Source organism: Oppia nitens, unplaced genomic scaffold (genome assembly GCF_028296485.1).
Source record: "Oppia nitens isolate AA-2021 unplaced genomic scaffold, nextdenovo-longstitch-racon4-pilon3 scaffold21_pilon_pilon_pilon, whole genome shotgun sequence".
Taxonomy (NCBI): Eukaryota; Metazoa; Arthropoda; class Arachnida; order Sarcoptiformes; family Oppiidae; genus Oppia; species Oppia nitens.
This window is the reverse complement of record NW_026533201.1, coordinates 1005001-1021883: the sequence shown is the minus strand read 5'-3', so window position 1 is coordinate 1021883 and position 16883 is coordinate 1005001. Positions and strand designations below refer to the sequence as shown.

The 16883-nt window shown below is 23.6% G+C and overlaps 4 protein-coding genes across 6 annotated transcripts in view; 3 read left to right on the top strand and 1 right to left on the bottom strand.

The window, feature by feature from the left end:
- The window catches only part of LOC128953296 (uncharacterized), a 388095-nt gene that overhangs the window by 151234 nt on the left and 219978 nt on the right, over nt 1-16883 (bottom strand). The gene's annotated exons all lie outside the window — the stretch shown is intronic.
- LOC128953311 (uncharacterized) lies at nt 5311-7801 on the top strand. The gene is made up of 6 exons (XM_054298797.1): nt 5311-5405; nt 5469-5637; nt 6458-6972; nt 7081-7290; nt 7369-7567; nt 7633-7801. Exons 1-6 carry the CDS (start codon nt 5393-5395, stop codon nt 7787-7789), a joined length of 1263 nt encoding a protein of 420 aa, XP_054154772.1. The 5' UTR covers nt 5311-5392; the 3' UTR covers nt 7790-7801.
- Nucleotides 8082-10080, top strand: LOC128953289 (peptidoglycan-recognition protein SC2-like). The gene is made up of 2 exons (XM_054298771.1): nt 8082-8210; nt 9244-10080. The coding sequence occupies exons 1-2, from the start codon at nt 8099-8101 to the stop codon at nt 10014-10016; spliced, it is 885 nt and encodes a 294-aa protein (XP_054154746.1). The 5' UTR covers nt 8082-8098; the 3' UTR covers nt 10017-10080.
- Nucleotides 14669-16883, top strand: part of LOC128953401 (sucrase-isomaltase, intestinal-like) — a 6173-nt gene continuing 3958 nt past the window's right edge. Inside the window, exons 1-3 of the mRNA XM_054298886.1 lie at nt 14669-14817; nt 15156-15588; nt 16272-16540. Coding sequence (XP_054154861.1) covers nt 14712-14817; nt 15156-15588; nt 16272-16540 — 808 coding nt within the window. The 5' untranslated portion in view covers nt 14669-14711. The remainder of the gene's footprint in view (nt 14818-15155; nt 15589-16271; nt 16541-16883) is intronic.

Here is a 16883-nt window from a genome sequence, read left to right as displayed (position 1 = left end):
TTGTGAACATTAAATTTTTTTGAGTACAATTTTTACAGATATAAAAGTTTTAACATTTTACAATTATGTTCATTAAAAGTTATTTTTAAAATAAAAAAAATATAGTTTTCTTTAGTAATAATTATTTTCTAGTTACAAATTTTTAATATCCCATTTATTTATTTGAAATAATAGTAATTTTTGTTTTATTTTTTTAAAAAATTATTTTTACATATTATATATTTTTAAATCACACTATTACATTTTATAATATATGTAACTAGACAATAATTGTATAATTTAATAGATTAGATTATTTCTAAATTGTATAAATATATTTAAAATATAAATGTATACAAGATTTGTATAGACAACTGTATATTTTAGTTTATATATTAGAGTAAATATCCCAAACAGGTTTTAGGTTTGGTTTCTATTCCTAACACAATTTGGGTTTAAATTTTTAACTTTTAAAATAACATTTTATTAGTTATATTTTTGCTTTATTTAAACCTAATATTATTATTAATTTTACTTTTAATCGTTAATACAATTAATAATTTTTATTTACTATTTTACTACTAATTATATAAAAATTATGTATTTATAACTAAACATAATAATAATAATTATTATTATATAAAAAAAGTATTTATATAAAAAATATCTCTATTATAACATTTAACTTAATTACGGTTTATTTGATTATATAATACATAAACACATTGGAAAAAAATTCCAATTAAAATTACATGTATATTTTTAAAAAAAAAACATTATTACAAAATAATTATTATTATAAAATATTTTTAGTATATATATATTAATAAATTAAATTTTTATAATTATGTAGGATTTAAAAACAAGGTTTAACAAAATTATATAAATAAATAATAAAACAAATCTATTTAAAATTTTAGTTAAAATACTCGACCCATAGTACTGTAGTTAGTGTTATACATACACATGTATATGTATATGCAAATTATTATTTAATTATTGTATTATAATTAATGTTATAAATATAGTTTTTTTAAAAAAAAATCCTAAAAAATGTCAAGTTTACTATAATAATAATAACTTTTACTATAGTAATAATAATTATTATTATACATGTATTTTTTAATAGTTAAATAACTACACATACACATGTATATGAATATGCAAATTATTATTTAATTATTGTATTATAATTAATGTTTTAAATATATAGTTTTTATAAAAATACTAATTTTAAATAATTGTTAAGTTTCTATAATAATAATAATAATAATAATAATAATAATAACTTTTACAATAGTAATAATAATAATTATTATACATGTATTTTTTTCTTAATAGTTAAATAACTAAATAAAAACACTACAGTATATACTTGTATTATATTAAAATAGCTATTATAATATGACAGTATATTATTATTGTAATTTATTTTTAACATAAATATCAATAATAATAATGATAATAATGATAGTAACAATACTAATAATTATGATGATAATAATAATGATAATTTAATAGTAATAAAATTTATTTATATTTTTTCCTAAAAAAAACTTATAAACAATTTTTTTCCGATAAAACAAAATATACAATATTTTTTAGGCAAACAAAACAACAACAATAATAACAATAAAATAATTAAAATTAAAATTATATTAAATTTTGAAATAAAATAAATTATTTAGTTTTTTTAAAAAAATTATTGTATACTAATGTTTATAAGTATAGTTTGTTAATAAAAATTATATATATATATTTTTAAATAATTAAATAATATATAAAATAAAAAATATAAATAATCTTATAATACTAATAATAAGTATATAATAATATATTTAATTTTAATTTTAAAATAGACTTAAAAAACAAATTATTTTCTCAAAAAAAATAAAATAAATTATGTCTAACTTTTCGCCGACAAAATTATTGCCCGAAAAAATTGGCTACAAATGGTCGGCCTATCATTTATATCGTATCGGTTTAGCGGGCCATCCATTAGCCGGAGTTACCGAAACAGATGACCAGTTTATAAGTCCATCGCCGATGACTAGACATTGGATTAATCGGCCGATACTGATGTTTACCGTTACGTTTGTATACGTAATTCAACGCGTAATCTGTATGTTTACCGACGGCCACAATTGGCAACTGTTGGCCCAGTTGGGCGATTGGGGCTATCTATTGGGCACCGGTAGGCTGAATAATATTGTATCCCTATTGGTAGCCCTATTGGTACTGTTATCGCAGCTAACCTTATGGTATAATCAATATGTACGGCAAGTTCAGCCTAAATATATGCGCGTATTTCTAATGCTATCGGGCCTACAATGGACACCCCAGAGCTTGGGTATGGTTGATCTCAGGGAAATAAAGGTTAGCAAAAAAAATATAATTTGATAAAAAATAATATGGAAATTTCCTAGAAATTTTTTTTTTTTAAATTCTATCTATGGGTTAATTTTATCGATATTTGTTAACTTGTTTTGTTTATATTGTTTTTTTAATAAGTAATAATTAAATTTATCAAGTATTAGTATTTTTAATTTATTAATTAAATTAAATTAAACTTTTATATATATATACAGTATATATGTAGGGGTTGGGAATGGGGATGTAGTAAATATATATATATATAGTATTATATGTCTCATTAATATAGTATTACAATATCTATATAGATATGAGGGTGGGGTGGGGATACCAAAGTATAATAATATAGTTAAAATTTATATATAGAAATTTATTCCACTGATAAATATTTCTCTAGAAACTTTCACAGGGAATAAATTTTAAATAGAAATTTATTCCCTGAGAAAGTTTGTCCGTATAGAAACTTTCTCAGTAAATAAAATTAAATATAAATTTATTTTCTTATAAATATTTCTCTAGAAACTTTCACAGGGAATAAATTTTAACAGAAACTTTCTATTTGCTCTAACAGGTACTAAGTAAATGGATGCGATGGTCATGTCTAGTACATACGGTTAATGGTAACTATATTTTCCCCATAACATGTTTGATTATGGTTATGGTTGCTTATTTACAAAGTCTACCTGTATATTATGCGTGTGTATACGGTATACCTAATTGTCTATATTTTGGATTATTTCTACATTATCTATGGAATTGTATAGCATTTCAAATAACATATTTATCGATACTATGTTTATATTTGAAATTTAAAATCAAATCATTATATAGACAATTAGCTAAAATTATTAGACAAAAAAAATATCCACAAATAATACCGATCATAAAATCATTGGACCAGGTTTTTAGTGAAATTTCCGATTACAATGATACGTATTGGTCAAAATTTTTACTATATTTTTGGTTTTCATTTGGTTCAACTATTTGTGGTGTTGTCTATACACCCTTGTTTGTCCCATCGGATTTGTTAATAAAATTTGTATTTATCTACAGTGCATGTATGGCATCCCTGGTATTTTTGTTTATTATATTGATAACAGCATCGGTTAATATGTGTGCCAATAATGCCTATAAATTGCTAAATAATTATCAAGTTTTAGTTTAAATTTTTAAAAAAAAAAATATTATATAAATATTATTATTTATAATTTGTATATTTATTTATTTTTTATTAAATTATATTAGTATACAATAATTTGTTAATATAATTATTTTTTGAATTATTTTTTTTAAGTATACATATAATTATTGTTATTTAGATCTAATAAACTATAATACTGTAAATGTATTAAAATTAATTATATAATATTAATAACTATTTTTATTAAATTATTAAACAATTACAATTTTTTTTAATTATATTAATTTGTCTAGACATAATAAATACAAATTTTTTAGATTACGTTTATTATAAAAATAAAAAAATATATTTATATTTACTAGAAATTTTTTAATAATAAACTAATTTTTTAATAAATATTAAATAAAATAATAAGAATTATATATATATATTTCAATATACATTAGATTTTTTAGATTTTTTATTTATTTAAATTAGCGTATATATATAAATATTTAATTTAGTAGTTTATAATCAAATAATTTCTAGTAAATATAAATATTTATATTTTTGTTTTTAGATTTTTATAGTAAACATAATTTTTTTAAAAAAATAAGTATTTGTTATGTCTAGACAATTTAATAAAATTAAAATTTTGTTATTTTTTAATAATTTAATTTTTATATATATTATATGATTATTTTTAATACATTAACAGTATTAGTAGCTTATTAATCTAAATAACAATAATTATAATACTTTAAAATAATTGAAAATAATTATATTACTAATTATTGCATAATATACTAATACATATAATACTTAAAATTATATTTATATATATAGTAATTGTACTTAAATTTTTATTTTTTAAAAAAAACTATTATTGATTTAATGATGTATTAATATATATATATTTTTTAAAAACTATTATATTTAAGTAATTTATTTATAACTTATATATATATATCATATTTAATTTGATATTATATTATCTATTTGTTACAAAATTACTTATAAGTAAATTATATAAATTCATATATATGATATTACAAACCATATTATTATTATACATTTTTTTAATTATAAGTGTATGTATTTTAAATTAAGATTATTATTATTTTAAATAGTTAGTAAATTTAGTTATTTTTAAATAAAAATAAATTATACATAAAACAAAAAAAAAATATGTATCAAATTATTAAATTTATTATTATAATTGTTATCTACATATTTAGTTTACAATTTAAAGTAAACGGTAATTAAATTTAAAAAAAAATTTATTTTTAATATTTTATATTTATTTCATTGTAAATAAACTAATTTGTAAATTTCTATATAAAATACTAGTATATAATACTAATATTATAGTCAATTAAAAAACTATTTTGAATTATTTATAAAAAAATATATAAATATAATTATCAAGTAAATAGTATAATAATACTTTATATTTACAAAAAAAAATATTTTTAAAAAAAAAATAAATAATAAATTATTGATTTATTTATTACTAATAAATAAATAAATATTTTTTCCTAATAAATGTTTATTTGTTTGTTTATAAATAATAGTTATTTTAAACAACAATAATAAAAATAATAATATATTTATGATAAAAGTCTAATTAGAAATTTATTTTTTAATTTATTTTTAGTTTTTTTTAAATACAGAGTAAAAAAAATTAGATATTAGTTATTAGATTAAAAGTTATTATTTACTGTATTTTATTTATTTATCAATATATATATATACCGGTATATACCTGTATATATATATATAGCTAGTGGTGATACTATTAATATTGATAATATCGGTAATACCCTTCCGTCACGCAAACATGGTCTGAGCCTGTTTACAGCTATAGTATTTATTTCGGGCGAACTAGCAGGAAGTGGTATACTAGCCTATCCTAAAGGCATGGCCAGCACCGGTAGGTTTTTTTAAAAAATAAATAATCTTATTAACCATAAATTACAACAACTAAAATAAAAAGGTTGGTACGGTATGGCTGTACTATTGGTCAATGGTATGATTGCCTGTCTATCAGGTGTATGTTTGGCTAAATGTTGGCTAATCCTAGAGGAACGGTATCCACAGTTGAGACGTCCTCAGCGTAATCCGTTTGCATTGATAGGCTTGAAAGCTAATGGTAAATGGATGAGGTAGGTCAATTATATTTTTCATATAAAAAACAGCATTCACAAATTTTATAAAAAACCAAACCTAACCTAACCTAACCTAACCTAACCTAACCTAACCTAACCTAACCTAACCTAACCTAACCTAACCTAACCTAACCTAACCTAACCTAACCTAACTTAACCTAACCTAACCTAACCTAACCTAACCTAACCTAACCTAACCTAACCTAACCTAACCTAACCTAACCTAACCTAACCTAACCTAACCTAACCTAACCTAACCTAACCTAACCTAACCTAACCTAACCTAACCTAACCTAACCTAACCTAACCTAACCTAACCTAACCTAACCTAACCTAACCTAACCTAACCTAACCTAACCTAACCTAACCTAACCTAACCTAACCTAACCTAACCTAACCTAACCTAACCTAACCTAACCTAACCTAACCTAACCTAACCTAACCTAACCTAACCTAACCATATTATGAATTTTTTTTTGTAATTATTATATTAGTATTAATAATTATAATTTTTATTCTCGCACTTAAATTTATGATTAATAAGTTCTATATTATATAGACTATATATTATAGTTTTATAGTTTTATTTACACTGTGTTTATGTATGTGAGGTCAGGTATGTTATGCAAGATTAGAGTAGGTTTTTATGTGTTTTCGCACCTTTATTTTTTATCACTTTTAGCTCCGGTAACTCATAATTTAATTTAACCGATATATCTACCTAAAAAAAAATAATAATAAATAATCTAACTGTCCCATTTTTTCTATACATAAACCTACCTACATACCAACCAACCCCACACTTAAACAAACCCAGTTATCTATGTTCAGCCGTAATGGATCTGACATTTTTCGGTGCACCAGTAGTTTTCCTATTGATATGTTCGGATCAAATCCATGAACTTAGCCAACCATCCCGTCTACTCAAGCATTTGACTGTTTGCGATTGGATAGTCATATTAGGCCTACTATTGTTACCGTTTACACTATGGGGTTCGCCCGCCGATTGTTGGCCAGTAGCTTGGCTGGCACTGGCCACTACTGTTGGTGGACTTGTGTTTTTGTTGTTTGCTATCGGTATGGATGCTAACCTAACCGTCACAAACACTACTACCAACATTACTACTAACGGATCCATAGGTGTGGATGGCATACCCTATACCACTACTACTACTACTACTACACATCCCGGTCCTCAGGATTGGCGTAGTTTTTTCCTAGGGTTCGGTATAATAACGTTTGGTTTTGGCGGTGCAGCCGCTTTTCCGACCATTCAAACCGATATGACTGATAGGCTACAGTTTCCCAAAGCTATTTGTATTGCTTTTTGCGGTAACTATGATATACATGTATAATCACCCAGTTTTTGGGGAGTGGGGTGGGTCGGGAGGACAGTTATCTAATAATAATAATAATACTTTTATACTAAATATACTGTAGTTGTCATGTTTTTGTTTTACCTACCTGTCTCAATTGCCGGCTACTATGTCTACGGACAGTTGGTTACGGATAATATATTGCAATCGCTGTCCAAGGGTTGGCCTAAACAGACAGCTTCGGTATTATTTACCGTACATTTGCTGATGGCAGCGGTTATGCTACTGAATCCAGTGGCCCAGGAGTTTGAACATTGGCTAAATATACCCCAAAGTAAGTGGGAGGGGATGGGGGGGAGGTAGGACAGGGAGTCTATAATAATTATTACTATTTTGTAATTCAAATCAATAGATTTTACATACAAACGGTTGATTACCCGATCGGTACTAATGCTAAGTGTAGTATTTACTGGGCTATCGGTGCCCAAGTTTGGCAAAATTATGGACCTGTTAGGTGGATCCACCATAATGTTGATGGCCATGATATTACCCACATGTTTCTACCTGAGCTTAGTTAGCCAGCAACATGATTGGCCCGATTGTCCTAAAAGGTATGTCCAAAAAAATTAGTAATTTTTTTTAATTATTTTTTAATTATTTAATTTTTTTAAATTAGACAAATTAATATCAAACTTAAACTGTTTATGTTGTTAACCATTTGCATGGGACTGGTAGCTGGTTGTGCCAGTACCTATTTTGCTATTGTTGAACTAGTTGATCCCGATTCATTTATCTACCCGTGCTATCTACAATGTAATGCATGGATATTATAAAACTATTAAAAAAAACAATAACTAATTTACTAATTAAAAGTTTATTTTTAAAAATATCTATTTTTTTGATAGAAATATTATTATTTTATTTTTTTTTAAATTTTTTATATAACCATCTGTTTAATTATAACTACTACTACTATTACTAGTAATTATCTATTATTAAAAAATTATATAAAATAAATATTTTTTCTAATTAAAATTATTTAATTTGTTATAATTCGCCATTTTTTAAATTATATAAAAAATATTATTAGTATTATTATAATAATTATTATTTGTTTAGAAAATAATAATAATAACAATAAAATGTTAGCAAAATTTTTTGTTTATTATTTATCATCGTCAATTTTGTTTATAACAATAATTACTAAATGTATAAACTGTGCCAAAGATGATAAAAAAGACCCGGTACCAAAAAGTATAATAATAATAATAATTATTATTAATTTATTTAATTAATTAATTTTATTAAAATTAATTTTTTATAAGTTTTTATTTAAAATTAATTTTTATGAATCTCTATCTCTATCTCTATCTCTATCTCTATCTCTATCTCTATCTCTATCTCTATCTCTATCTCTATCTCTATCTCTATCTCTATCTCTATCTCTATCTCTATCTCTATCTCTATCTCTATCTCTATCTCTATCTCTATCTCTATCTCTATCTCTATCTCTATCTCTATCTCTATCTCTATCTCTATCTCTATCTCTATCTCTATCTCTATCTCTATCTCTATCTCTATCTCTATCTCTATCTCTATCTCTATCTCTATCTCTATCTCTATCTCTATCTCTATCTCTATCTCTATCTCTATCTCTATCTCTATCTCTATCTCTATCTCTATCTCTATCTCTATCTCTATCTCTATCTCTATCTCTATCTCTATCTCTATCTCTATCTCTATCTCTATCTCTATCTCTATCTCTATCTCTATCTCTATCTCTATCTCTATCTCTATCTCTATCTCTATCTCTATCTCTATCTCTATCTCTATCTCTATCTCTATCTCTATCTCTATCTCTATCTCTATCTCTATCTCTATCTCTATCTCTATCTCTATCTCTATCTCTATCTCTATCTCTATCTCTATCTCTATCTCTATCTCTATCTCTATCTCTATCTCTATCTCTATCTCTATCTCTATCTCTATCTCTATCTCTATCTCTATCTCTATCTCTATCTCTATCTCTATCTCTATCTCTATCTCTATCTCTATCTCTATCTCTATCTCTATCTCTATCTCTATCTCTATCTCTATCTCTATCTCTATCTCTATCTCTATCTCTATCTCTATCTCTATCTCTATCTCTATCTCTATCTCTATCTCTATCTCTATCTCTATCTCTATCTCTATCTATCTCTATCTCTATCTCTATCTCTATCTCTATCTATCATCTCTAATAACTACTAACAAATCTATACCTTATTTACACCCATCCCTACCCTAGTATGCCATGAGCTACCATGGGTTGAACGGCAGGACTGGGGTGCCCGTCCATCGAAACTAGAATCGCTACCATTCAGGCCACTACCTGTGCAACACGTATTCATACATCATACGGACAGTATGGCCGGCCAGTGTCTGAACAAAACACTATGTCTGGCGGCTGTCAAACAACTACAGGCCCACCATATGGATCAGGAAGGTTGGGACGATATTGGTTACAACGATATCATTGGCGGTGACGGTCGTATCTATATGGGTAGGCCATGGTTTACACCCGGTGTCCAACCCTTGGGTCTGGAAGATAAGTCCCTGACGTTGGCACTGGTCGGCCAGTACGACAACAATGAACCAACACCGGCAATGCTAGCCGTGGCACGTATGTGGCTGAACTGTACCCAGGGTCTGGGTGTATTGGCCGGGGACTATCAGCTACATGGACACAGTGACCAATCGTGTACCAACAGCCCGGGTCAACGTGTGTACGATACTATTAAAACGTGGCCACAGTTTCAATCGGGACCATTGGATACCTACCAGTGTCCGGATAGTAAAAAATCGGGCGGATCGGCTACTAAAAAACCAACTAAACCTACTGTTACTGCTACTACTACTACTGCTAAAGCTACTACTAAAGCTACAGGTGCTAAAAGTGGTGGTAAAGTTACTACTGCTAAAGCTGCCGGTGCTGCTACTACAACAAAAAAAGCTAGTATTACTACTACTACTACTACTGCTAAAAAAGCTAGTATTACTACTACTAAGCCTAAAAAGTAGATCAACTACTACTGCTAACTATTTTAAACTACCTGAGCGCTACTAATTGTTTAATGTACCTTATTTATTATATAAATAAATAATTATATATATATATTATATAATAATAATAATAATTTAGATTGTATTGTGTGTTAGATTGTAATATTTATTGAATAATTACTAAATAAAATATTTATTTATTTTTTTAAAAAAATAAACAATTAATTATAAAAATAATATTTAATATATCACGAATTCCTGTAAGGAATACGCATATGCATTCTATAAGTCGGTCTGTCCCACGAGGACATAGGTTCGAATCCACTATCCGCTACAAATTTTTTTTTTGAATTTTTTTTTCTTATTTAAGTTTATTTTTTAGGAAATTGAAGAAAATGGTGTTCAAAAATTAATTAAAAAAATGTTGAATTTTTTTTGAATTTTTTTTTGAATATTGATTTTTTATTTTTTTCGTTTTTAAGTTTATTTTTTGGGAAAATAGTAGTTTATTTTGTAATACTGAATCATTTGATACCCCACATGACTATAGTTGTTTATTTTGTCATACTAAATCGTTTGATACCCTACATAACTATAGTTGATTTTATTTTATCATACTGAATTTAATTTTTAACTATGATTAGGACTTCGTATGGAAATGCTTTCTAGCATTCTCAACTGGTTTTATTATGGATAACATTTAGGATAACCTAAAACACATTTGTCAATAAAAATAAAAATAATTAATAATATTATTATTTTATTTATAATAAACTCTAACAATATAATAATAATTATGTAAAGTATATTAATTAATTAATCTTAATTAATATAATTAATTTTTAATTTTTTAAAAAAGTAATATATCATAGTAATACTTATAATTTAATTTGTAATGTATTTAGTTTTTATTATTATTGTAATATTTAACACAAAAAAATGTTTTTATAAATTATTAATTAATTAAAATATTAATATAATTGTTATTTAAAAAAAACAAAACAAAATAATATACAGGAATTAAATGCAATAGTTATTACCGATTATAACTATATATATATAATAATAATCAATAATTAACAAAAAATAAACAAAAAATTTTAAAAACTAAATAAATATTTCTAAACAATTTTAATATTTAGTATTATATAATATTTATTGTAATAAAAGTAATTTTTATTTTATTTAACAAAAATATTGTTAGCTGACAAACTTATATATATTAATATAAAAAAATATTAATTTTTATTTCAGGTTTTATTGATTTATATATAAATTTATATATATATATATATATAAATAAATGAATTTATTTATTATTTTTATTATGCTAAACTATAATAAAATCAATAAATTAAATTTACTATTTACATTAAGCATACTAATAGTAATAATAATAATAATAAAAATGATAATAATAATAATAACAATAACAATGTTAATGATAGTCTAAAAATAATTCAAATTAGTACAAAATAAATTTTGTATAAACATACATAAAAAATATATATATGTATAATAATATAACGGTATAAAAAATTATATATAATTATTAATATATATTTAATGGTAAACTTATGGCCAACTTTATGGCCACAAAATTATTGCCGATAGACATGGCCTACAAATGGTCGGCCTATCATTTATATCGTATCGGTTTATTGGATGATAATCCCGGTGGGGCTGACTATCCCCGGAGACTATGGTTTTATCAGCCGTTACTTATGCTAACTGTTTGTTCAATATTTTCTTTGATTAAACTAATTTGTATATTAATTATCAACTCATCAAACAATAATAATTGGCTACAATTATCGGCATTAATGGGCGATTGGGGTCAACTGCTGGGCACCGGTAGACTAATCAGTTGTATATCATTGCTGATTGCCTTATTGCTGATACTATCGCGTCTAACCTATTGGTATAATCATCGATGGACGGGTATTCAGCCGACATTTATGCGGGTATTTATGATGATGTCGGGCCAGCAATGGTCGCCCCATAGTCTGGGTATTGATGACAACAATCACCGGGAGATACATAAGCTAACGGATAGGATGAGCCAATTGTGTCGGTTGTGTCGACTAAATTCAAACCTAATATTTCCCCTATTTTTTACAATAGTATCGTTTATACCATACGTGAAACGATTACCGATAATCGATGCCCTGGTCTATGGTATACCTAATTCACTGTATTTTGCTATATGTGGTCATTATATATGGAATTCAATTGCCTATCAATTAATCTATTTATTTATATTGTGTTTATATTTAAAATTAAAAATGCAATTAACGTATAAAAAACTTAGAAAATTAATTTCAAATAAACAACAAATAAATTCAAGAAAATTATTGGAATTAATGAAATTATTGGATAAATTATTTTCAGAAATATCCGATTATAATACAAATTATTGGTCAAAATTTTTATTATATTTTTGGCTAATATTTGGGTCGACAATAGTCGGTATGATTTATACCCCATTGTTTGTATCCACGGATTCATTAGTTAAACTAATTTTCATCTACAGTTCAATTACGTGTTTTTCATTGTTTTTATTTATAATATTGACGTTAGCGTCGGTCAATACATCAGCCAACCGATCCTATAAACTATTAAATCAATTTCAGCTATTAATTTGATTTTTTTCAATAATAATAATAATGATTTTTAGATAAATAATAATAATAAAAAAAATAATTTTTAAGATTAATAATAATAATAATAATAATTTTTAGATAAATAATAAAAATTATGTGTATTTTTTATTTATTTGTTTTAAATTGTTAAAAAAAAATTATAATCATTAAATAAAACATTTAATTTATTTATTATTATTATATTATCAATTATTTTGTTTGTTGTTTAAATAAAAATTAATCCAAGTATATTTATAGTTTAATTAATTTTTGTAATTAATTAATTCATTGTATATTTAAATAGCTCACTCACTCACTCACTCACTCACTCACTCACTCACTCACTCACTCACTCACTCACTCACCCACTCACTCACTCACTCGAATCAGTTTATAATTAAATAGTTTATGTTAAGATGAAAAAATTAATTTGCAAAAAAAATATTAATAATAATATTTATATATATATAAAATATTTAAATAAATTTTATATTATCATTTAGAAAATATGTTTTTTATTTAAATTAAATCACTGTTTATATGATGACAGTTATCTAGCATTACAAACATATATACACTTTATTTATTTTTTGGTTTAGTTTTATTATCAATATTATTAATATTTATAAATATATATAAATATATATATATATATATATATATATATATATATATATATATATATATATATATATATATATATATATATATTATTTAGTAAAACATCAAAATGTATTTTTGTAATATTAGTGAAAATAATTTTTTTTTCGTATAGTTTTATTAGTAATAATTATTCATTAAGTATAGTAATAATTAATTGATAATAATAATAATAATAATAATAGTTAAAAATATTAGTTAAAATTATATTGAATTTATAAAGTTTTTTTTTTAAAAATCATTATTAATGTAGTATTTTTAATAACAATAATTATAGTTAAAAATATTATTTAAAATTATATTGAATTTGTGAAGTTTTTTTTAAAAAAATCATTATTATCGTAGTTTTTCTTAATAAATAATAATAATAATAATATAATAATAATATAATAATAATTGTGTGAAATATTTAATACTTAATGTACTATAATTAAAAAATATTAATTATTTAATTAATTTTATTTATTGTTTGTTTCCATACATTTTTAAATGTAATGCACTTTATATCACTTTTATAATAATAATAATAATAATAATCAATATTATATAACTTTATTTGATAAATACTATTACATAAATAACTATATATATATAATAAAAACAACTCAATATATATTTTATCAATTAATACGATTATCTTTAAACTATATATATATATATATATATATAACTGTATAATATATCTAAATAAGAAATGTTTTATAAAAAAATTATGTCAAAAAATATTGATATCAATTAAATTAAAGATAAATTATTTGTTAATACACGTCAACTTAGTTAAAAAATTAATTAATTAAAAATATTTATAAAAATTTTTGACATTTTTTTTGTAAATGCTTTAAATATTTATTTATAAAATTAGTTTATAAAATAGTTTCAATAATATTTTTTATCAACAAGATAAGTTATTTTTTAAAAAAAATTATTTTATTTTAATTTTAAAAACAAATATTTGTTATTTATTATTATAATTATTATTTTTTTGTATAAACAGGTGTATAAATGTTAATAATATTACAAACAATTTGAAAATATTTGTACACTTAATATATACTTCACAATAACAATATATGAATATCACTTAATATATAACAAATATATATATATATCAGTGATAGTAGTAATAATAATAATAATTAATATAAATTTAGTACAATTTATAACATATATCTCAAAATAATAATAATAATAATAATAATAATAATAATAATAATAAAAATTTTCCTATAAAAACTTAATTAGATAATAGGTATTAATTGATTAATTATTTATCAATAAATATATACTGTATATCAAAGAAATACCTATTTATTTATCTAATAAATAACAGTATAAATAGTCAATGAAAAATATGTTTCAAATATTAAATTAAATTAATTTTTTTGATGAAATAATAATAACGAAAAAAATCATGTTTTCATTGCAAACTGTAATATCTTTATTATTATTATTAGTATTATTAGTTAATTCATGTTTTAGTGAAAACTTGAACAACCGTTTGGACTGTTGGTTAGAAAGTAAGTCATATTTTTTTAATAAAAAAATAAATAATTATAAATAATTATAATTAATTAAAATTCATAAAAAAACAAATTATTAAAAAATATTTTACATTAGATCTCTCTCTCTCTCTCTCTCTCTCTCTCTCTCTCTCTCTCTCTCTCTCTCTCTCTCTCTCTCTCTCTCTCTCTCTCTCTCTCTCTCTCACTCTCTGTCTTAACTTTAAAACAATTATTTTAAAAAATATTTATTTAAATAAAAAAATTAATACTTTATGTCTAAAAACTATTGACTCTATTATAGTATATTAACAATTAATAATATATTTTATTATACTCTATATAAAAATATATAGATGGCTATCAAATAGATGAACAATCATGTTTAGCCAGGGGGTGTATATGGGATCGTACACCACGTCCACAGGGTGTCCCAATATGTTATTTAGATACAGGGAAAGTGGGGTACAAAGTGGTCGGACCGGTACGCAAATCGGACTCGGGTTTAGAGGCCGATCTCGCCTTGAAATCGACGGCCACTAAAACACTGCAATCGCCGTCCATAGAGTCGTTGAAATTTCAGGCACGCTATCTAACCGATCGTATCATCCGGTTTACGCTCAGGGATGCAAAAAATCCTCATCGATATGAAGTACCCATACAATCGACATTTAATTTATTGGATAGTCTAGAAACTGATGAACAAAAACGTCAATATTTATTGAATGTTAGCTCAAATTTAAATGATTTTCAATTTACTATTCAACGTAAAGATAATCAAAATAATGTGTAAGTATTTTAAAGTTTTTTTTAAAAAAATAATTTTCATAATTAAAATTTAAATAAAAAAATGTTTTGATAACTGATTACTTATCTAGCTAAATTAAACTAATACATTAATTATAAATTTATTAAATAATTAGTTTATTATTAGTTTACAGTTTTTTAAAAAACTTTTTTTTTTATTAATTGAATTATTGCTAATAATGTTTTAATAATAATATAAGTATTTATTTTATTGTTGTTATTTAGACAAATAATTTTATATTTTTTAATAATTTAAATTTATATCTAATACAGTAATAATATACTTATAGAAATAACTATTTATAAACATTTAATTTTAACTATAATAATAATTATTATTTTACACATTATATTTATTATTTATTATTATAAAACTGTAAACTATTAATTAATTTTTAATTAATTAATAGCTTATTATAGATAATAAATACTAACTAATTAATAGTTAGAACATGTATTCAAAAAAAAATTTTTATATAAATAATTTTTTTCTATTATAAAATATTATTTAATTAATTAGTTTTTTATAAATAATTTTTTTCTATTATAAAAAATTATTTAAATTAATTAGTTTTTTTATAAATATTTTTTTCTATTATAAAATATTATTTAAATTAATTAGTTTTTTAAAAAAATTATTTTTTCCCATTTATTTATTTTTTCAGTTTCGACACATCAATCGGCGGACTAGTCTATTCCGACCAATTCATCCAATTGGCCACCCGATTGGCCACCCGTACAGTCTATGGGTTCGGCGAAAATGTTCACCAGACCCTACAGCATGACCTCAACTACCGTACTTGGCCGATGTTTGCCCGGGATGTACCACCCGGTGATAACGAGCATAACCTGTACGGTGTTCATCCGTTTTATACGGTACTCGAACGGGACGGTCGGGCACATGGAGTCTTGTTTATCAATAGTAACGCTATGGGTTAGTACAATATAGCTAACTAACTGTCCCAGTAGGTAACTAACTGCCAGTAGCTAACTGTGAAATAACTAACTAACTGATCTAGTAGATAACTAACTGTCCTATAGCTAATTAACTAACTGTCCAGTGTATCTAACTAACTGTCCCAGTGTAGCTAACTAACTGTCCCCAGTAGTTAACTAACTGTCCAGTATCTAACTGTCTCTAGTAGCTAACCTAACTGTCCGAATAGCTAACTAATTGTACAGTAGCTAACTAACTATCCTAGTAGCTAACTAACTGTCCCAATAGATAACTAACTGTCACATTAGCTAACTGTCCAATAACTAACTGTCCAGTAGTT